The sequence below is a fragment of the Rutilus rutilus genome, assembly GCF_951802725.1.
Source record: "Rutilus rutilus genome assembly, chromosome: 4".
Lineage (NCBI taxonomy): Eukaryota > Metazoa > Chordata > Actinopteri > Cypriniformes > Leuciscidae > Rutilus > Rutilus rutilus.
This window is the reverse complement of record NC_140212.1, coordinates 2,492,573-2,516,717: the sequence shown is the minus strand read 5'-3', so window position 1 is coordinate 2,516,717 and position 24,145 is coordinate 2,492,573. Positions and strand designations below refer to the sequence as shown.

At 38.5% G+C, this 24,145-nt stretch overlaps 2 protein-coding genes across 4 annotated transcripts in view; both read left to right on the top strand.

Moving 5' to 3' along the window:
* The first annotated feature begins 1,458 nt into the window (after positions 1-1,458).
* On the top strand, positions 1,459-19,788 carry znf800b (zinc finger protein 800b). 2 transcript variants are annotated; one of them, XM_084407261.1, is made up of 6 exons: positions 1,459-1,593; positions 6,354-6,483; positions 13,556-13,651; positions 13,804-13,947; positions 14,822-15,989; positions 18,901-19,788. In XM_084407261.1, coding segments are annotated over exons 2-6 (1,515 nt in total). In that variant the 5' UTR covers positions 1,459-1,593; positions 6,354-6,377; the 3' UTR covers positions 18,902-19,788. The 2 variants fall into 2 exon arrangements, with proteins under 2 accessions (XP_084263387.1, XP_084263388.1); XM_084407262.1 differs by having other exon boundaries at positions 1,495-1,593; positions 6,274-6,483.
* An 876-nt stretch (positions 19,789-20,664) lies between these two features.
* grm8a (glutamate receptor, metabotropic 8a) overlaps positions 20,665-24,145 on the top strand; it is a 203,556-nt gene continuing 200,075 nt past the window's right edge. Inside the window, exons 1-2 of one of the 2 annotated variants that reach the window (XM_084407247.1) lie at positions 20,665-20,763; positions 22,861-23,621. In XM_084407247.1, coding sequence (XP_084263373.1) covers positions 23,115-23,621 — 507 coding nt within the window. In that variant the 5' untranslated portion in view covers positions 20,665-20,763; positions 22,861-23,114. Of the gene's footprint in view, positions 20,764-22,860; positions 23,622-24,145 lie in introns of those variants that run through there. The other variant, XM_084407246.1, reaches the window with a different exon arrangement.

Sequence of the window (24,145 nt, the reverse complement as noted above, 5' to 3'; positions counted from 1 at the left end):
TGCGTTCTTGATTTATATTCAAGTGTCTGTGCCGAGAGTTTATTTATTTAGTGTTTAGTCTTACAGAAGAACAGAGGGGCTTAAAGCCCTGTTATCTATCTATCTATCTATCTATCTATCTATCTGTCTGTCTGTCTGTCTGTCTGTCTGTCTAATCTATCTATCTATCTATCTATCTATCTATCTATCTATCTATCTATCTATCTATCTGTCTATCTATATGTCTATCTGTCTCTATCTATCTATCTATCTATCTATCTATGTCTATCTATCTGTCTATCTATCTGTCTCTATCTATCTATCTATATGTCTATCCATCTATATCTGTCTGTCTATATCTATCTGTCTATCTATCTGTCTGTCTATCTATCTATCTATCTATCTATCTGTCTATCTATATGTCTATGTCTCTATCTATCTATCTATCTATATGTCTATCTATCTATCTATGTCTATCTATCTGTCTATCTATCTATCTATGTCTATCTATCTATCTATATGTCTATCCATCTATATCTATCTGTCTATCTATCTATATGTCTCTGTCAATCTATCTATCTGTCTGTCTATCTATTTATATGTCTGTCTATCTATCTATCTATGTCTGTCTGTCTATCTATCTGTATCTATATATCTATCTATCTGAATCTCAGGTGTTGGTATCCTAGCAACTAGCCTTACATTCTATTCATATACAATTTTGGATTCGATTAATATAAATATTGATAATTTCTCTTTATTTGATATATTATCTCTAATAAATAATAATAATAGGCCTATAGTTATATTAATAGTATATTATTATATCGATACTATGTAATTTACTTAGTATAGATATAATAAGAATAGCCTATTATTTGTAGTTCTAGACTAAATGTGAACATGTATTTACTCATCTCACTTGCACAAAAACACATTCAGTATTCCTCAAAATGAATAAAAATAGTAAAACACAAACTCAATGTTACGCAAATCTGCAATAATTAAATATACTGAATTTAAAAAGTATACTTTATGCATTTAATCTCACTTTATTAAGCAATATCTTTGCTGCTGACCTTCAATGATTCATTAACCATACTAATAAGAAAAATGACTTTATTGTAGTACGGATAACTTATAATTAACTTAAATAGAACTTTTATACCAGGCTATTGAAACAATAAAAACGTAATATTTTATAAAAAATATGGAAAGAACGAACTTTTTTACATTTATAAAAAAACTTTTTGAGTCCATTAGAATGACCTCTAAAACAGTTCAAATGTCACTATTGCCCGAAATTTTCTTTATTAGAAAGGTTAAACTTGTAAACTGCTTCAAGTCCGTTAATTTGCGTTGGCATTTGTGTGATAGTTTGATCAAATGCTGTAGCTAAACGTGTGGATTGCTGATAGCGACTCGAACCCCCGAGCTTCTCGGTCCAGCCCGGATCTTTAAGCACTAGGTCACGGACCCTGATAGATCTCCAGTGTTTGCTCAGCAGCGCACGTGCATGTGCTGGAGACTCGCATTCATGCGCGCGGAGGCGTCACACATCATCCAAGAGCTCGTAGAGTCGAAGTATCTTCCGGGAATCTGCGGATTATATCGGTAAGAACACATAAAAGCTTCGTTTTAAGCCTCGCGACCTTTGATGAAGCGGTTTACGTGCGTTTTGAACGCGCAAAAGCGTCGCGTTTCCTCCCCGAACGCGGTTGTTTTGCAGAAAATGGCGTCATGGTTTTGTTGTTCAGCCTGTGGATGGCGAAGAGACGATCGGTTTCGATTCCGCGCGTGATTATAAAAGGTGTAACTAGTTTATTAGATGCGGATGACTGTTGTTAGCAACACGGTTTGTGTTTTGTTGTGATATTTGTCATGTGTGAGTCAGGAGAGCGCGCGCAATGGCGCGAGGCTCTCCAGCGCCGCGCGCAATGACGAGCAAAGCGCAGCGCGTGCCTGAGGTTCGGTTCCGCGCGGCTGGATGTTGATGTGCTGGAAAGTTTGTTTTCCGTGTTTGATAACGTTTTTATGCTTTTTCATATGCGTTCATTTCCCTTTGTGGGTTTAAAAACGCGTTGTACGTGGTTCTTCCTTGTGTCTGGCTCGTCAGTGTGAACTTTGGTAGTTTCAGATTGTGGACGAGGCTTTAAAAATACTGATAAAATATGTTGAAGTGGCCGTTTGGATAGCGTGACAACATTTGTACTCAAATAGAAGTCAAAGTATCCGGCCAAAAACATGCAAAACGTTTCTACCTACTAATTTTGAACTTAGTTTAATGCAATACAAGCTTTTGCAAAGCAACAGTTTCTGAATGTCCTCGCTATGTAGGGTTAATTGTCTCACCAGTTGTTTATCTGAAACTGGGAAACCGCATTAAACCCACTAGAAGCTGATTTTATAGGTGTTTGACATTTGAAGACAGATGTTCATAAAGTGATTGTCTGCTGTTTTCTGACTTGAGTATTGCCTGTAAATGCAAGATTCCAAGTGTACATTTTCTATAGCACTAAAGTACAGTACATTCTCCAAGATAATACTTAAGTACAGTAATACAGAACAACTTTTCGGACTGGCAGTCTTCAGGAGATTTTGGCTGAACATGTTAGTGAAAAGGGAGATGTAACGTGATGTAATGACCAGTGTTGGGGAAAGTTTCACAATATAGTGAAACACAAATGTGATGTTTATCGAAAATAATTTTTGCTTATTAGTTTGGTAAAATTGTATCATCGAAGGTCAGCAGCAAAGACACCGGTTAATAAAGTGAGATTAAATACATAAAGTATACTTGTGTTATTTAACATTTAATTATTGCAGGTTTGCATTATTCTGAGTTTGTTTCACTGTTTTTGTTTATTTTGAGGAATACTGAATCTGTTTTTGTGCAAGTGAGATGAGTAAATGCCTGTTCTCATATAGATCTGCAATAACCATCATGTTCACACACACGATTCCTCTCAACATGAGGACAGGAGAGCTGTCAGTCAATACATGGGATAACAAAGTAACTCGAGTAACTTATTTAAAAACGTAACTCCGATATTTAGTTGTAAATCTACAAGTAATGCATTACTAGTTACTTGAAAAAGTAATCTGATTACATAACTAATGTTACTTGTAATGCCATATTACGGGATTGTTGTGTTATATTTATGTAACCTTTAGAACAGATACCTCTTCTAAAGACACCAACTTCAGTTTACAATCATTAATTGAGTATTGTGAAAAAGATGTCATAGTATTCAGACGCATATTTCGTACGTGTATGCGCAATACTTCAGTCTCATCACCTTATTTTATTACAGAACTGAAAGAATACAATGAAAAACAACATATCACATTAAAGAGCATTAGAATTAGACAAAGGTTAAAATATGACTAAAGTCTATTTTGGGAGGATTAAAGGTTTGGGGAAATCTTATATTAAACAAAAATGTTCGCATTTTTTCCATGCACTTACTTTACGATGCAATCATCAATAATTAGATCAATTTGAAGATGTTTAAATAAAGGAATATTTCAAGCCCATAGACTAATTATTTAAAAACAACTGGTTTGATCATCTTAAATGAGTCGTATCCTCCATGTCTGAGTGCAATGATAGGATATATGTTAATGGCCTATTATTAAAAAACATATATCAAAACATTTAATTAAGCATGAACGTTTAATGCAGAAATCGATTGATAAGTTAGCTGCCAATGAATTTTGATATTAGATTTTTTTTTTTTTTTTCATAAAGTACTAAGTTTGGTATGATCTTTGTTATTGAATTTTCATTGAAATACAAAATTATTATTATTATTTTTTATTTTTTATTCTTAGGAAAAAGTGTGATTCTTAGGATAAGTGAATCTGTTATAGAATGATCATAAATCTCTCTCTATCTATCTATCTATCTATCTATCTATCTATCTATCTATCTATCTATCTATCTGTGTTTAAAAAGTGGCTTTTATTTACTTTTTAAGTATCAACCTTCAGTTATTGTCTAGACTGAGAGCATTTGTTGTTGTTTTTCAACCAAACTCCAGCAGAGGGCGACACGTAGAGAAACCAAACCTGTATGACGTTGAACACAAAAGTAGATGTTTAGCAGAATGTTCCTGCTGCTCTTTTACACACAGTGAAAGTGGCTCCAGAAATGACAAAAAGAGCTCCACAAAACATCATAAATGTAGTGTGTATGATTTGTTTGTTGTTTTCCAAGCCTTCTCGTGCACAGCTTTGTTAGAGAAACTGACCGGAATTGTTTAATAAGAAAATCGCCATGAAAATCATGATCAATATTCACTTTCATTATGAGGGAAAGAAAAGATTAGACATTCCACTTTAAATTTATCCTCATGTATTTTAAAGAAAATTATTTTTTTCTTATTTTTACATGTGTGGGGATTTTGTTTGTTTGTTTCCACTTAGCTAGTTATATTAGACCAGCGGTTTATCAGTTTAAGTAGTTTGAAATCATCTAGCCATGAAAAAGCACTCATCTTATAACATTACGCTGTCAGTTGCTGCCACATTTCAATAACATTGTGTTTGATGGCTCTGGCTTCAGTCTGAGGGTTTACTGTTAGTGAGTGTGTTTGTGTAGGATCTTATACAACCGATATTTGTCACTTAAAAGCAAAGGGAAGTGTTGTGAAATAGACAGGGATGGAGATAAAGAGACAGACGCATGTTCAGTGCGTAAAAGCAAAGTTATGATGAACAAACATACTGACAGATGCAATCAAAATATGTACAAATTGAAAACCACCCAAGGGTAAGTCACAAATGTGTCAGAAGTGTCAGTCAGATTTAATTATTACATTTAGAAATAATGTAAAATTCAAGCTAATAAAACGAAACATTATGAACATGTATTTTAGTTCCCCTCATTCCACCAGAAATCCTTTAATGTATTGCCGTTCAGAACAGGAATGAAACAAACATAAATCATAGGTGCAATCATTATAAACAACATGCGTTATAAAGGGCACTGCATATAGACTGGTAAACCGTAATTACATTTAATAAACATGCATTCAGCATTATACATGCAATTTAAGAATTACAGTTACATAAAACTGATATTTATTGATTTAATACATGCTGTTATCCAAACCGGCTTCCTAACGAACTGCACAAGTGTTCCCTCCGAAATTTACCATGCAAAATACACAAGTATATAATATTTTCACAAATATAATCTAATCAATAAAATGAAAACCATTTGCTAATATGTTTATACATTTATATATCTGTGTGTGTGTGTGTGTGTGTGTGTGTGTGTGTGTGTGTGTGTGTGTGTGTGTGTGTGTGTGTGTGTGTGTGTGTGTGTGTGTGTGTGTGTGTGTGTGTGATGGGTAGGGGTAGGGTTAGTGAGCGTGTGTGTGTGATGGGTAGGGGTAGGGTTAGTGAGCGTGTGTGTGTGTGTGTGTGTGTGTGTGATGGGTAGGTGTAGTGGTCAGGTGAGTGTGTGTGTGTGTGTGTGTGTGTGTGTGTGTGTGTGTGATGGGTAGATGTAGTGGTCAGGTGAGTGTGTGTGTGTGTGTGTGTGTGTGTGTGTGTGTGTGTGTGTGTGTGTGTGTGTGTGTGTGTGTGTGTGTGTGATGGGTAGGTGTAATGGTCAGGTGAGTGTGTGTGTGTGTGTGTGTGTGTGTGTGTGTGTGTGTGTGATGGGTAGGTGTAGTGGTCAGGTGAGTGTGTGTGTGTGTGTGTGTGTGTGTGTGATGGGTAAGTGTAGTGGTCAGGTGTGTGTGTGTGTGTGTGTGTGTGTGTGTGTGTGTGTGTGTGTGTGTGTGTGTGTGTGTGTGATGGGTAAGTGTAGTGGTCAGGTGAGTATGTGTGTGTGATGGGTAGGTGTAGGGGTCAGGTGAGTGTGTTTGTGTGTGTGTGTGTGTGTGTGTGTGTGTGTGTGTGTGTGTGTGTGTGTGATGGGTAGGTGTAGGGGTCAGGTGAGTGTGTGTGATGGGTAGGTGTAGGGGTCAGGTGAGTGTGTGTGTGTGTGTGTGTGTGTGTGTGTGTGTGTGTGTGTGTGTGTGATGGGTAGGTATAGGGGTCAGGTGTGTGTGTGTGTGTGTGTGTGTGTGTGTGTGATGGGTAGGTTTAGGGATCGGGTTAGTGTAAGGAGATAGAATATATAGTTTGTGCAGTATAAAAGCCATTACGTCTATGGAGAGTCCCCACAAAGATAGCGAACCAGACTGTGTGTGTGTGTGTGTGTGTGTGTGTGTGCGCGTGCGCAAAAAAGCCTACTTTAAAAAACGTGTCTCTGATCGCTGTCCTTTATTGTCTTGTCAGCTGGATTTGGAGGTGTTTGTCAGTACATCTCTTCTTTGGAGTCGCTGGTCATTGCTCTGCTGTTCTCTCCATCTCCACAGAGGCACGTCTGAAGCGGTTTAGAGATGGAGGAAACCCGCTCAACCCCAGCCAATGAGAAGTCTTGTCAGACGGATGACATCACGGGTGAGGCCGCTGTGCCCGGGCCTGACCATGCGAGCAAGACGCTAGGTAAACTTTCACTTTTTGGATCTTAAATGAATAATACATGCAGATGTCATCTATGACCCTTATTTTAACTTGACCAAATGGATCCATTCTGACCTGTCCACATGACTGGACATAATCCGAGATGAGAGTAGATGCATTTTAATAGCGGCCCGTCCGCTCTGATCCTTCCCCATCAGAGGATTACAGCAAATTCCTCCAGTGCCTGCTATTGTCCTTCACTCAGTAGGGGCCACTAGAGTCTGTGACCCTTACAGAGGTGAGGTCACGCCCCATCACACACACACACACACAGGGTGAAATGGTAACATTGATTGGTCCTGTTATAGTGGGAGGTCAAGAGGCCACGCCCATGTGATGATGTGTGCATGGGGGCGGGCTCAGGGGAGGGGCTTAAGTTGTAGGATATAGCAGTTTTACTTCCTGTTTACATTCTTTTTCTACTAATAGTACAACTGTTTTCTTTAAAACCAAAGAAAAATAACTTGTTTTCCTACCTCACTGCTGTTTTTCCACTTTGTATTTTCTATTTAGCTCATTTCCCTTGAATGATCTCAGCTGGTTTATTTTAATATTATTTATATACTGATGTATTAAAGTGCTGATTAATATTTTGAATTGGCTTTTATTTTGATATTTTCAGTTTTAGTAAATTTGTTTAGTGCTTTTGTAATTTAATTTCTAATTTACTTTTTTAAATTTGATATTTTAAATTAACTTTTATATTTTTGTTTTTTTAAATAATTTGATTAGAATTTTTTTATTTGTCCTTTTTTTGTGTTTTATTTAACATTTTGAATAAGCTTTTATATTTTCCGTTTTCATTATAATTTAAGCTTTAGTCATATTTGTTATGTTATTGTCATTTCTATTAGTTTTGTTTATTTTGAAATAGCATTTATTTTTATATTTTTAATTTTAAAGTTTTAGTAATTTATATTATATGCTTTTGTAAAAAAAAAATATATATATATATTTGTTTTTTTTATTTAATTTTGCTTTAGTTTATTTTTATCCCAGTTTTAGTATTTTAGCAATTTTAGTACTTCAACTTTAATATAGTTATTTATTTATTTAGCTTTATTAATTGCCCAAAAAATCTAATATCATCTAATATTAATATATTCTTTTATTTCAGCTTAATTTCAGTCACCGAAAACCAATTTTAATAGTTTTACTTACAGTTATAACAATAACAACCCTGTCATGTACTACTTTCAGGCAACTAGTGGCTCAATCAAGTGTTATTTACCAGCCAAAACCAATTTTTCTTTCACCCACCATTTGACAAGTGCTAAACTTGGACCCTGGCTCTAATGTACAGACTGAACGGTCTGGTGGAAACAGGCCATCAAACCAAAAGCATCAGTCAGCGGTGTTGAAGTGCAGATTGTAGACGGCCACCTCCTCACCTAGCGGTCCTTATATTGGCAGATTTCCGGCCATTCCTCCAGGAAAATCCGTCACACAGACATAAAACACCTGCAATATAAGGCGAGTCTCTGAGGACCTCTCTAAACACACCGCTGGGTTCCAGCCATAAACTCCCCAACATCCCCATCATCAATCTCTGGCTGATTTGGTCGCTTTATCCACAGCTGTGTTCATGCCCCGTATTTTACACACGATTGATTTTCCACCTCCTCATGTAGTGAAGAGTTATTGTCTCCCACTGTGGATCTGTTCCCATATAGCTCTAGTGACGGACAATGCTCTTTAAGAGGCGTTTTAGATAACAGCTGCATCTCTAGATATTGAAGAAAATGGGGTTTTTGTTTGTTAAACTCGCCATCACGATAATGCAACCTTAAAGGGGTGGTTGATTTATGATTTCACTTTTCTAACTTTAGTTAGTGTGTAATGTTGCTGTTTGAGCGTAAACAACATCTGCAAAGTTACAACGCTCAAAGTTCAAAGCAAAGGGAGATATTTGCTTTTAAAGAAATCACTTTTTAAGGACTACAACAAACGGCTGGTAAGGACTACACGACAGGGTTAGTGACATCACCAACCCTAAAATTTACATAAACCCCGCCCCCGGAACACGATTTATAGATTATCAAGACAGAATATGCTAATCAATGACTAGAAGACTACTAACCATTCAGAAATGTTCTGTTGCTTCTACATGTTGTCACTTCTTCTTGAGTCTCTCCATCTTTCTGACTCCGGTTTGAACATAAAAGGCTAAAAGTTTTTGAAATGTTCAGTGTGTGTCTGTGTGAGGTAAAAGGACACGAGCTCTTGAAGCTCCGCCCCCTGTGCCAGGAGCAGCAGCTCATTTGCATTTAAAGGGACAGACACAAAAACGGTGCATTTTTGCTCACCCTCAAAAAGTGACAACTTTAACATGCTATATACAAATATCTGTGGGGTATTTTGAGCTAAAACTTCACATACACACTCTGTGGACAATAAAGACTTATGTTACATCTTGTGAAAAGGGCATTATACCACCCCTTTAAGTTTGAGCAATAATAATACTAGTGTTATTTGCAAACTCCACTAATAAAAGTATTTTCTGTAATGTTCTCCACAAACTAGCATTAATCACAACCGTGAAATATTGGCAAAACGTAAGAGATATGATCCGATTTATCCAGTGGAAAAATGCGTGTTAAATCAAGGCTTTTGTTTCAGAGCCAGACGCTTTCGCAAAAATACTCATCTAGACAGCCGCCATCAATAATGCAAACTTTAATAAAGTCTCATTTAGAAAGCACAAGCTGAACCTCTGAATGGATATGATTCATATCGGTGAGATCTGCCATCCAAAACATACTGGCATGAGCACAGCAAACTCGACTTCAGATCATCATTTCTGAATAATGAGTTTGTCTGGGGAGAATTATTTAAAGAGATTCAGCCTGACAGACTGTCATAAGTGTTAATAAGAGAGATAGGCAGTATTATAACCGAGGCACTTGATTCACTGGATGTTTATGTGATGCAAAGGAAGGACGTCTTTCATTTTGCATCACACTTTCCTTTCTTTTCCCTGTTTACGCCGGGTATTAAGATGTGTTTTTGGTCAGCATGATCAAATCACAAGTGGACGACACTAAAATACAGGTGTAAACGGGGTCCAAAACAATCAAATCAAACTCTATACAGATGGTGCAATTTATCTGGATAGGTTTTTCTTTCTTTCTTTTTTAACGATGACAAGCCGGAATGAAAACAAGCCGGAATTAAATAGGAGTAACGAGGCTATTTTTAAAATGTCCACTTTTGACCACTTCCAGAGGTAGTCGAAAACGCATTGCTTTTGTAGTGTAGACGCCAAAGGTGTCAAGTAACGACGTACAAATACTTCGTTACCTTATACTTAAAGGGGCATTCCACCCATTTGAACATTGTTTTTTATTTAAAGTGGGTCATATATGTAGTCGAAATGTAAAATAAATTTTGAATTTGGTGCCTTCGTGACCGAGAAAAGACAAAAAATAACTTCAGGACGCATTTGTATGAAAGACAACAACTCCCACAATGCACCACATTGCACAGCTCCGCAAGCCACTCCCACTAATCCAGAAGGCGCATATCTGCCTATAAGAGAAATCACTCTTCCGTCTACAAGGCTAGCTACCACCAGAGCTTGAAATTCATTTCACATTCACACAAAATGTCTAGTTAGTTGGCGAACTCATTACTCCTTGTTTGTATTTCTTTCGAAAAGGTGAATTATTGCATGGTACCTGGATGTTCAGTCAGAACATATGCGGTGCGAAACTAGGATAGTTCTCAACACAAACGTCCGTGTCCTCGTCTGATTCAGAGATTTCGTCCAGGAGAAATTGTCATTGTTGAAATTCTTTGCCGCAGACGGACTCTACCTCTGTGTTCGTAGCGGTTCGTAGTTACATAGTGAGATCACCGGCGCCACCAGTCCGCCCTAACTCGAGCCAGTCCGGGCTCCTCGTCCGCGGCAGGCAGGTCTTCTGCCTCGGCTGCTCTTCGCTGTAATGCGGCTTGTAAAGGTAGCCACAAACACCTGAAATCCTCTTCTTCTATATCATATTGAGCACTCTCCTCCGCTATTGTCATAACTTTACATCTGTCTCCACAGCGCCTGTTAGCTTAGCTTCAAACAAGTTTCAGAGAGTAAAGTCCCACCCACTGATCTGTAATAGGTCTGTAGCGTGAGCGGGTCCCGCCCCCTGGGAAAGATGAGGAACTAGTGCTTGTAGTCTCAACAGAAATCCCCCCCTCTTACACTTCCTCCTACAATGACGCAAAATGACGATTTTTGCGTCATTGTAGGAGGAAGTGTAAAAGGTAAATAACGGATTTCTCCCGTCTCAGGGGAAAATGAGAGAGTGTTGCACGACCATTCAATAGTATGACTGGGTTTCTAACAATGCAAAGCTTAATGCAAATGGGTGGAGTGTCCCTTTAAGTAGAAATTTTGGGTATCTATACTTTACTTTTTCAGACGACTTTTTACTTCCACTCCTTACATTTTCACGCAATTATCTGGACTTTCTACTTCTTACATTTTAAAAATAGCCTCGTTACTCCTATTTAATTCCGGCTTGTTTTCATTCTGTCTCGTCATCGTTAAAAAAAAGAAAGAAAAACCTATTCAGATAAATTGCGCGCCATCCGGATAGAGTTAATTTGATTGTGGTTGGATGAGAAGTATTAACATATACCATTCCTTTTTTCTTTTTATTTCCTTTTATCAAGTGCTGTCATACTTGACATGTACTTACCATAGTAATAACAGTAAATTATGCACAATTACATGTAACTAACCCTCAACCAAACCCTAATCCTACCCTAACCCTACAGTAAGTTGCTTAATATTACTCAGTACTTAAATATATAATTACACTGTAACAATGACAGTATGTCACAAATGAACTTGTTGATGGTACAGTAAGGTGTCACGGGTAAGTCTACAAACAGAACAGCAGTCCATAGATATCTTTCATCCTAACCATAATACATGTGAGGTAAGATCTTTAACATGTACCATTCCGACACCCTATTGGTTTGTACGCGATCCATCGCACATGCACATGACACAAATCACGTCACACTCCAGCAAGGACATGGCCAGCCAAAAAAGGTTTGACTTTTTGCACCATTACAGTACTTATAGGCAACTAGTCCTCATATCTTCCGCTCAGTAGTACACGTATGGTTCTTTAATGTATTTGCATTGTACTAAAATGCGGGTAGTGCACTATGGCGCGGCCTAAGCCATTTCTTTCCTTACATTACTTTTATACTTCAAGTAGTTTTGAAACCAGTACTTTTACACTTTTACTTGAGTAAAAAGCTTGAGTTGATGCTTCAACTTCTACAGAAGTCTTTTTAAACCCAAGTATCTATACTTCTGCCTGAGTAATGATTGTTTACACACCTCTGGTAGACGCTCATGTGGTCGAATGTGTTCAAACAGACACACAAGATCATCGACTGACCTAATGCGTAAACATTGCGGGAAGAGCTCTATCCACGAAATGAAAGCTGTTTTTCTGTTTTCTCCATGTAAATCATATGTAAATGGTGCGAGTTTATTTCGTCCATTGGAAAGATCTGAAAAGCCCTTACATTTACCCACCCATAGACACATAGACCTCGAAGAAATGGACAAAAGAGACGGATTAAAACACCAGGAGTGAACAGGAATGTGTCTCCCTCGTCTACTTGTGATCCAAAACGCATCTTAATACCAGGTGTAATCAGGGCCTCAGTCAGTGACTACATTAGTGGAGTAATGTAGGGAATACATTACTTTTTTTTTGTACATTAATTTTAATTTAATTTTCTGTTTATTCTGCAGTTTCGTCGTCTGCCGCTTTAAATGCTCAAGCTCTTAAAAATATATAGTTCTGAAAGTGATTCCAACTATTTCTCTGCTCCGTTATCATTATAGTTGTGGTTTAGACTCTGCTATGCTTTTTTTATTTTTTATTTAGAATGATTTTTTAAACTATATCGTTACAGTTAAAGTTATTGTCCTTGGTGTGAACGGGCATTAAAACTTTTGCAATAATGATTTGATGTAACTGTGATTTACTTTAACACCGTGTCCTAACTACACGTGACGTGACGTGATAAAAGGTTCATTTCCATGTTAATCAGAGTGTGTGTCCTAACCAGCCGCGACAGCGACACGCGACGATTCTATATTAGAAACGGTTTCTATTTTTCTGCGCCATCGCGCTGGAACAACAAACACAAAGTGTGGCGATGATAATCTCAGGTGCTGTTTATGTGCTTTATTTAATGTTAAAAGCGTGTAATGTGACTTTGAATATCATTTAGTGATCCAGCTTTGTAGCTGTAAAAGCAACAATGGAAAATTCACCTCAGATCTTGAAATTTAACAAATGGAAACAAGAATGTTCAAACTGTGAACAAAGAAGTGTATGTAGCCTATGTATTTGAATAATGTTTAAATGGTGTAATATTCGTGAATTTGATTATGTAGCTGCTTATCCATTTTCTTGCGAGTGCCGTCAAGATTACTCTCGGGTGCCGCGAGACTCCGCCCACACGCTGTTCTGATTGGCTGACTCCGCCCACACGCTGTTCTGATTGGCTGACTCCGCCCCCACGCTGTTCTGATTGGCTGTGGGTTTTGATTGATTTTTACTCATCTCGCAGTCGCTACATCCTTATGCATCGCTTTCTGCCAGGACTTTTACGAGCTTTTCCCAAACCACTGAAGTGACTTTGACGTCCGGGTTCGCGGTAGCATAAGCCGTCAGGCAAGTGTTATTTAAATAAACTCCTGATGTACTTACAAACTTTCCAATGCCTCGTTTTATGAGTACAGAACCTATTTGTACTACTGTAGAAGTTTGGTACCATTCTGGGCATTATTAGTGGGGTAATTTACGAGATACAACCTTGGATCCATTAGCGCCTGCTCTAAGCCATTCGGCTGATATCTCTAAATAAGCTCTAACTTTAATAATGTTCGACCAAGGGAAAAAAGGCTTCTGGGGGGTGTTTGGCTCGAGGTCATGGTGCAAAGGACCCTAGGTTGATTTTACTCCGAACCACTCCTTTATTGCATATGGACATGGTGTAAGAATACTCTGTTTTTCTGTTGCAGTTTATTCCACAGAACCTGGAGATCCTGCTCTGCTACAAACACAGCTGCTCACATCCAAATCTGGCATCCATCAGATCATTGAATGTTTCCGCACAGGTGCTTTGTGTTACCTCACCTCTATTTCATCTCTTTGTAATCATAGTAGAACAATCCATTATAATGAAATGGCAAGTATGTGGAGCACCGTTGTCTGACTCAACACAGAATCTCACTGACTCCTATCACTGCCCTCTTGTGGTTATTTGCAGGCACTGCACAGCTCAAACACATTCTCCTGAAAGAGGTGGACACAATCTTTGAGTGCAAACTCTGCCGCAGTCTCTTCCGTGGCCTTCCCAATCTGATCAAGCACAAGGAAATCTATTGTTTCACTCGAATGCCTGAACCTGATGGTTAGTATAACAATGCCTTTCTGCTGTTCGTTCAATCCCCAAAAGACCAGCGTTGAGTTTGCCATGATATTTTTTCATTGGCTTATGGAAATAAAACGTAATTATGTTTTGGTGACAGTGATTCTGCCCGTTCTGTTTATTTTCCAGCGTCTAATTGTGCAACATATTATTTAGTGTTTGTGCTACTGTACTTTAAGAAAGACTTGTTTTAACTATGCATTTACTAACTCATTTTACACTGCCATTAATCAGGGTGTGTCAAGATGCATTACTGTATGCCGTTGATCCTGTTATGGTTGTGATAAGGGTCATCAAACTGAACAAAATTTAATTACACAATTAATCTAAATTGATAACTACCGTCGTGATGAAAGAAAAAGTGAAAATTAATGAAAAGGCATTACATTTAGTTCCTGTTTTTAAATTATTTTGAAAAAGTAGGCATTTTAAAATGACACTAATCTCATAACATTATGCAATTATTCCGCCTTTGAACAGAATATAGTCTCAGTAAACATCAGCTTCTGTTGCGTTTGTTGATGTTATTAACTTTTTATTGGTTACATCATGCCTGTTGTGTTCTGATCAATTGAATCAGCTGAATAAAAATAAGAATTTGACATAAAAGACTTTGTAATAAATAAAAAAATGCCCCTGAAAATCAATTACAATTTAATAGAAAAGTTAATTTCTTACCCTGGTTGTGATGTTATAACTGAATTTGATCTCTGAACTCATTTTTGCAGGTTAGTTAGTTAAATGGCCTGAGGTATCTAGTGTTATAGTATTTCTAAATAGCGCTCTTTAATATCAAAAAAGCGTTTTCCATGATACGATCCCGTTAACTAACATCTAGTTCCGGATTGTCTTCTAGACCCCTCTGGAGATGACAAAAAAAGCATGAAAGAACTTATTGAAGCCATCTATACCTGCTCGGATAAAGAGGAATACGTTCTGAAATTCGAGCCGATTGCCAGCAACCAGAATGCCGTGTACCAGTACCTGTCGAAAGAAGACGACCTCCCACCTTCATCCCAGAGTCCCAACCACACGACCACAGAGAGCTGGAGACACGACCCCTCCGACAGCTTAGATGAAGCGGAGAAGAATTGCATTGATGATGAAGATGAAAGAGAGAACATGGACAAAGGAGAGGAAGATGCAGAGGAAAACATGGAGCATCAGGATGAGCCACTGGAAGAAGACTCGGACTCCTGCAGATGCCTCCTCTGCAATAGGACATACAGGGTTCGAGGTCACCTTAAGAGACACCTGCAAACTGTTCACAAGATTATATCCTCCGGTTCCTCAACCAACTCTACTGATCCCACGTCCGAATCCAAGAAAATGGTCAACGGGAAAGCTCCAGACAGTCCCGGCTCCTCCTGTAACTCCCAGAGCCAGAAGAGCCCTAAAGAGGACAAGGTGCCGTCCAAAGCCGAATTCTCCGTGGGCTTCGACTTCAAGTCGCGCTTCTGCAAGCTCTGCAAACGTTCGTTCAGCTCCGTGCAAAACCTGGAGAAACACATCGAGCTGCACACGGACAACGGCACCGACTTCTTTGTGAAGTTTTACAGCTGTCCGCTCTGCCGTTACAAGACGCGCCGCAAAAGAGACGTGCTTCGCCATCTCTCGGACTTTCACAAGAAGAAGTCCTCCTACATCTGCCGGATCTCGTCGTCGCTGGAGAGCTACGCCGTCAAGAAGCCGGCGGAGGTCGTGTTGAACAAAGAAGACGCGAAAGATCAAGGTCAAGAAGAAGTGAAAGTCCAACACAACCACACTTCACCATATCCGACACGCAGGAACCTGAAAGCACCTGGAGTAGTGCGCAAGACCTTGAAGACTGGGAAAGGAACCAATAGCAAAAAAGTGAAGGCCGGTAGCCCCAAAGGGAGTGTGAATAAGAAATCTCTGCACGTGTGCAACATCTGTGGACAGAGCTTTAAAAAGGCACGGTATCTAGGGTTGCACAAGAGAAGCCATCTAAAAACCGCAGCAAGGAGCGCAGGGATCAGAACAAGATCGAAGGTCATGCTTTGGTGAGTGTATCTCCTAAAGAGTCAACATGTCAACGCTCGATGGTGTTTTAAGCCCCCAATGGCTCCTTAGAGGCAGCTAACCCTACCATCAACCTTAAACCTACCCATCCCCTCGCTGCCTGGAAGGCGCCGTTGGGGGCTTAAAACACCAAACACCACATGTCAACACAAACAGCAGGTTATTTTTTACAATACTTTTTTTTTAAACATAGCCCTTGCAATGGTTTCTGCAATTACATTCTTGACCAAAAAATAAATAAATAAAAAGCATGCAATTTCACCTTTGAATTTGGCTAAAACATCTCAGAGCCAAACATCTTTAGCCAAATTTGAAAGCAGAATTGCATGCATTTTTTGACAAGAATGCAATGAGCTGATTGGCCTAATCACCTCATTGCATTCTTTTTAAAAAATGCATGCAATTCTGCTTTCAAATTTGGCCAGAACATCTCAAAAGGCAGATCACTTCATTGCATTGCATTTTGCAGTTGCATACTTGACAAAAATGCATGCAATTCTACCCTTGAATTTGGCCAAAACATCTCAGAGGGCAGATCACCTCATCGCAATGCATTCTGCAATTGCATACTTGACCAAAAAAAAAAGCATGGAAATACCTGCCTTTGAATTCGGCCAAAACATCTCAGAAGGTAGTAGCAATATGCTGCCTACATTTAGGCTCAATCCTGATGCAAAATCAGGAGTTGTCTAGGTAGGAAGCTCACTAGTGTGTGTGCTGTTGTATCCTGTGCTAGCATGTGTTCGTTCTGCCTCTGAACTTTGATGGTGAAGGAGACGGTGTGTGTTGTAGCGGTGTGTGTGGAGAGAGGAATTGTGCTTTGATTGGCGGATTGTTACTGCAGCCTTGCTGCTAATGAATAAGAGAACTCCCAGGGTGGACTTCCAGCACAGGAGAATGAAGCGTGGATGCCACTGCAAGGCCCCGGAAATCAGACCGGCCCGGTCTCACCTCAAGGTTTAAAGAGCCGTGAGGGGGGATTCTTTAAGAAGCAATTAAGATAACTCACCCGTGTCCTTGGAAACAGGGCTCGTATTAATCACAACGCTCTGTCACAGGACCCGAGAGACAAGAGAAGCTCTCTGATCATCAAATAAGGGTGACGGGGTTGCCTTGGGTATCCATGACCATTCTTGACTTGCTTTTCCCCGTTAATGCTCCATTTTCTCCCCGTGGTGGAAGTCCATATGTCACTCTGACAGTTAGCATTTCACTTGTTCCTTTGGGTCTCAGTCCTGGTGTTTGTCTCTGGGTTGCAGTAAGTTACATCTAACAGGAAAACACATGAAGGCTGGATTACCAGCTGCTCCCAGTCCACATGTGGCAGAGAGTTACCCACGCAATAAACTGGTTACTTACGCAATAAACTAGTTACTTAAACAATAAACTAGTTACTTAAGCAATAAACTGGTTACTTACGCAATAAACTAGTTACTTAAACAATAAACTAGTTACTTAAGCAATAAACTAGTTACTTAAGCAATAAACTGGTTACTTACGCAATAAACTAGTTACTTAAACAATAAACTAGTTACTTAAGCAATAAACTAGTTACTTAAGCAATAAACTGGTTACTTAAGCAATAAACTAGTTACTTAAACAATAAACTAGTTACTTAAGCAATAAACTGGTTACTTACGCAATAAACTAGTTACTTAAACAATAAACTAGTTACTTAAGCAATAAACTGGTTACTTACGCAATAAACTAGTTACTTAAACAATAAACTAGTTACTTAAGCAATAAACTGGTTACTTACGCAATAAACTAGTTACTTAAACAATAAACTAGTTACTTAAGCAATAAACTGGTTACTTACGCAATAAACTAGTTACTTAAACAATAAACTAGTTACTTAAGCAATAAACTGGTTACTTACGCAATAAACTAGTTACTTAAGCAATAAACTAGTTACTTAAGCAATAAACTAGTTACTTACGCAATAAACTGGTTACTTACGCAATAAACTAGTTACTTAAGCAATAAACTAGTTACTTAAGCAATAAACTGGTTACTTAAGCAATAAACTAGTTACTTAAGCAATAAACTAGTTACTTAAGCAATAAACTGGTTACTTACGCAATAAACTATAGTTACTTAAACAATAAACTAGTTACTTAAGCAATAAACTGGTTACTTACGCAATAAACTAGTTACTTAAGCAATAAACTAGTTACTTAAACAATAAACTAGTTACTTAAGCAATAAACTATAGTTACTTAAACAATAAACTAGTTACTTAAGCAATAAACTGGTTACTTACGCAATAAACTAGTTACTTAAGCAATAAACTAGTTACTTAAACAATAAACTAGTTACTTAAGCAATAAACTATAGTTACTTAAGCAATAAACTAGTTACTTAAGCAATAAACTATAGTTACTTAAACAATAAACTAGTTACTTAAGCAATAAACTATAGTTACTTAAGCAATAAACTATAGTTACTTAAGCAATAAACTAGTTACTTAAGCAATAAACTAGTTACTTAAACAATAAAGTACTGCAGTCTGTGCATATTGTGTCCGATAAACATTTAGCCTCAGTACAATATTATATTTTATTATATTTTATTTTATTTAATTAATAACTTATATAATTTAATATTTAGTATTTCGGCTACTATATATAATAACAGCCTAATAATAATAATAATAATAATGAAAATATATTACTAAATAATAATACAAATATTTTAAAGTGTTTAACTTCGTTTAACTGACCATGATGTAACTTACAAGGAACCCCAAGACACTTCAAATTTCATGATATTACTATAGTACATGCCCATAAAAATCTGGTTTTACCATGGTACATTTCTGAGACATCATGATAACTTTTCTATCATTCTGTTTTGGTGTCTCTCTCTAACTTTCCTGTCTCTCTTTATTAGATATTTTCTGACAGCGACCTGGACTTCTGGCAGCGACGGTGGAAAGACACAAGAAAAGCCCAGTCCTGTACAAAAAAAGACTTTAAACAGTTAGTAGGGTATAAGAAACCCTCGGAAATGTGTGTTTTGGGCTTTTCCGTCGTCCCAAACACACTTATTGGAGAATGTATGTGAATGTAACGGTACAGTGTCCTCAGCTGTGCTCTGGTATCTGTTTACCACTCTCGAATGTAAGAGGAAATATATATATATATGCTTTCTATTCCCCTGCTGACATCAATAAGATAAGACATTTCTGTCCGAAAACGGCCAGGCGATTGTTCCAGGGTCCAGTTGTAGTGAATTGGCCTGAGACGGAGCTTCAAGACACACATGCTCTTGTTGAACTCGGCCGCTGGACGCTGGCGATTGACTCCCATCAGGCTCATTGGTATTCAGTGATAAGATCTGGATGTGTTTCTTCTCCATCATTCGACACTGAAGACCACTGGAACGGCATACACTCGGACTCCGCCTCAGTTATATTAAGGGAACGGGATGTTTTGTGCTTGAACACACACATGCTCTGGGGAAGACGAGCAGTTGTGCTTGTGTGAACTGCAGGTGAAGCACTATCTGTTTAGTTGTGTCCTCCTGCAGTTCTCTCATTAATTCGTCTGCTATCAGTTTTAGATTCTTCTTATGTTATTTTACGCTCTTCATTTGTCTGTTCACATAAAAAAAAAAATGTGAACAGGTCTCCGGATGCATCCACTGTGCATATCTGTAGATTCTTTGTTTAACCTTCCGGAGACTTGACAGATAGAAGTTGGTAGAAGTGTTATTTCTCATTTTTTTATATTTCAGTTTCTTTGTATTGACCAACAATAAACAGAGAAAATTAACATATGCATTGTTTTTTTTTTTCTTTATTTCTTTGTCTCAAATAAAATAAAATAAAAGTTTTAAGTGAAATTTAAAGGCATTATGCGTTCTCATGTAACAAGATTCTTTTTTAATTAAAATTAGCCTAACACTTCACTCTCATTCTATATATGTATATAAATGTATTATTGATTATAGAAAGGCTAAAAGATTATTTAAAATCCCAAAGAGTGCAGTATTTGAGGTAGTAGTTTGGGAATTATGAGTGAGCAAGTGTTTTTGAGACCACTAGAGGGCAATAGTGCACTCTTTATAAACCAGCTGTTGAAGGCAACCAAAGCTGACATTCCCAATTTTTTTTTTTTTTTTTTTTTTTCTGTTTGGGAATGCAAGTTCAGTTTATTCAGATGTGGCTTTGGTTAGTTGTAGCTGTGATCAAAATAACGACTGAATAAAGAAATAGTAGCCTATAGACCTTTGCATGCTGAGGAGAGTTTGAAACTAGGCTACCTGTTTGCATTCACACTCATTAAATCAATACATTGAACTAGGGTGATTTAGAGTACATCCCAAAATAATGCGTTAGACGACAGCAGACATCATAATATTGACACTTAAAAACTGAAATGCGTGTTAAAGCAGTTTCTGTATATAGAAATTATATTTATTTCAAGTCAAATCTGCATCGCGAAATCCCAAATAACGTTAGAATCCTTCTTCACATTCCTGCATTTATTCTCTCCTTTCTTCAACTATTTCTGCACTTCTGCATCAATTTTTTTTTGTGTGCGCAAGAGTGGGTGTTTCCTTAATCGTTCCGAGGAAACCATCCTGTGCATTTTCCTTCTGAAATGAGAGCATGCTTCATTTAAGACTGCATGTGATGAGAGAGAGAGAGAGAGAGAGAGAGAGAGAGAGAGAGGCACATTCACTGGGAGGATTTTGGTGATGCGCTGTTCATTTCAGCACCACAAACCAACATCTGAGGGCAGAAAGAAGGTAAGATCTCACAACTACCGCACTTCCATCTTAGTATGTATTAAAATACTGCTATTATACTGCAAGTACAATAATCTAGGAGAAAATATGATCTGCTCGTTCTTTTGTTTGGAATGTTTGGAATCTTTTGAGCGCGAAAACTGCCAGTGATCAAATAGATAACTTGTGTTATATTGTTACTGAGACCTACAGGAATGTTGCAGTTGTTTCTGTTTAGCTCATTTGTTTTTAAGATGACAATTGTCACTTAACAGCACTTTCTTGTTTTAGACGCAATAGTTGCGCTTTTATTGAGACACTGGATGTATAAAAAAATGAAGGAGAATGCAGTGTTTATTACATAGTGTGTGAATCATTGCATTGCATCGAAGGAATGTGCGTAAATGCACACGCATGCATGCTGATTCATACACATAATAAATTCAGAAATGAATCAGAAATGTGCGTGCTTAATGTGAATTTGATAACGTCTCGTGTCTTTCTCATGAATTGCATTAACAGACTCAAAACTCTCAATTGCACGCGATTGTATTCTTTTTTTCAACTACAGTTGAGAGAGCTCTGGGTTCCCACGAGACAGGTTCTCCTGGTGGAAATATAATGGCATCTCCAGCAGAGGAGGGTTCTGCTTGACACATACTGATTCGTGTAAATTAAAAAGAGAAATGGGACACACTGCGACTGCCAGGGTAATAACTCCATCTGTGTCTGGAGAAAACGACAGAAGAGAGGGAAGACCTGAGCTCCCATATAGAGATTAATTCGTGCAAACTAGAAGAATATTAGGCTGAAACAAATCCAATTATGCATAGACCGTCGTATATGCAAATGCGTTTTCAAACGAATGCGCACTGGTCTTCCCCAAAGATGACTGGAGAGGAAAAACAGAGCATATAGAATAGAACAGAACAGAAAATAGAATAGAATACAGCGTCAGAAGAAGAGAAGCAATTAGAACAGATAGTCATTATTCTAAAACAGAACATCACGAATGTTGTCTTGAAGGTAATCTAAAGTTCACGGTAAGATCCAGGAATAATGAGGGGATCTTTCCACAGTGTCTGGGTTAGTGTGTGGGATTTCAGTGGCATTAGTGGCTCACCAGGAGAGCACAGTCTCATTGAGAAGTGTGCAGTGGACTTGTGGAGTGATGCTCGTGGCGCACGGAGGCGGCAGATTGCGCAGCGTGTCTCTCTCTCTCTCTCTCTCTCTCTCTCTCTCGAAAGCGCGAGGCTGTGCGTAACTGCGCGTAATCAAACGATGGCTCTCCATTCTAGTGGCGATGTGGAGGTGTTTCAGGAGAGGCTCTCTCTGTCTCGACTCTCTGAAATGTTTTAGGTGCCTGGTGTGTGCCAACAAAAGTGTAAATGAACTACCTTGGGTTTGGAGCCTAGTGTGGTGTATAGGCTATATACAGTCAAACCAAAAATTATTCAGTCACCATATATATATATATTTACTAGTGGGTGCAGCAGGACACTATAGTTAATTTATGTAAGTTAGGATAGCAAGGTGTCTGAATAATTTTTGACTGTGTGTATGTATATATATATATATATATATATATGCTTTCTTTTTGAAATACACCCCAAATTTTTAAGAACACACAATATATTGGTGACTGTACTGATATTATTATTATTTACAATTATTTAAAGAAATTTGTTTTTAGTTTATAATATAATTAAACATTAACATCAAAATAATTCCTGAATATCTCCATTTCCCCAAATGTCTAAATATGTGCATCCTGACAAAAAACTGTTGTGAAGATCTATCTGTCATAACTCACCTTGATTACTATTTAATCCACAAGCTGAGGTGTAAAAATCAACCTGACAGCTCTATTGTCCGCAAATAGACACATTTCCCCTCGCTGCGAAATGTCTTTGGTTGCCTATGCAAATGTGAGGGAAGAGGCTTTGATTTTGTTGTTTATTCAATGAGGCAGAAATGGAAGACCACACTGAGCTCCAAATGACTGTGTTGTAATTTCCTTTCTGTCAAGATGTCCGTGAGTTTGCTTTGTTGCTCGTGTCTGATTCATGTTTGATTTCTCTTTGTGCAGCCACTCACACAATGTTTTCTTTTATTTAGATGCTTCTGAAGATGCGAGAGTTTCGGAGGCACTGACGTCTTTCGCATCTTCTGCTTCCAGTCACATGACATGCACAACAGGCGTTCGTGCCCCCGTGAGACGTTCCCGTGGCCTAAATGATCAAGATGCTCGACTTCAGCTCTGAAATGGGAATGGATGTTCCTGTCCACCTGCTTCCCCGTTAGTCCTCAATCCCATTACCTGGAAATTAAACCCTACACTTTCTCACGCTGACCCCAACATCCCAGTGGATATGGATCTTGTACGCTTAATTCGGACTCAGTACCAGCTCCTCTTCTTCCTCTGCTACTGGTTACCAGTCTCTCTCCAAAAGTTGGAGACGCCACCCATTGAATACGCCCACTCTATCCGCCTGGATGGGGACATCATCCTGGGTGGCCTGTTCCCGGTTCACTCCCGGGGTGAGCGTGGCGTTCCCTGCGGAGAGTTAAAGAAGGAGAAGGGTATTCACAGACTGGAGGCAATGCTGTTTGCCATCGACCTTATCAACAAAGACCCAGAGCTGCTACCCAACGTGACGCTGGGCGCCCGAATCCTGGACACCTGCTCACGGGACACCTACGCCCTGGAGCAGTCGCTCACCTTTGTACAAGCTCTCATTGAGCGCGACGGCTCGGATGTACGCTGTGCTAATGGAGACCAGCCCATATTTGCCAAGCCCGACAAAATCGTCGGAGTCATTGGTGCAGCCGCCAGCTCGGTCTCCATCATGGTCGCCAACATCTTGAGGCTCTTTAAGGTGAGTTAAGCTCACCTTGTTCTCATGTGGATTGGGAGAGGGAAGCAAACTGTAGTTGTTGTCGATGACAGATGTCAAGACATAATTGCCAAGGATCTAACCGTGCCTTTCTGAGGTGTGGGAGTGGGTAGTATCCTGCAGCTTTTATTAACTGTAGTCATAGTATAGTATAGTGTAATGAGAAATAATCTGGGCTGGGAGTCGACTTAAACCTTTCAAGATCAGAACATATTTGCCAAGTTTGACAAATACTTGGGTCATTATGTCATTATGACAACATTATGAAGGTGTTTAAGGTAAGAAGGGTCACATAAGAGGTCTAACCTTGCCTTTCTGAGGCCTGGGAGTGGGGTGTAGTCCGTAACTGTTGTGAATGATGGTTATAGTACAGTGTAGTGGTTAAAAGGTGTTGGTTGAAACCTACAATTTAGACCAGCCAGTATGACCAGAGTTTGATCAAATTATTGGGGTCATCGCGGCAGATGTGTCTCCATTATGTTTGCCAAAAGTATGATATTTGAGGT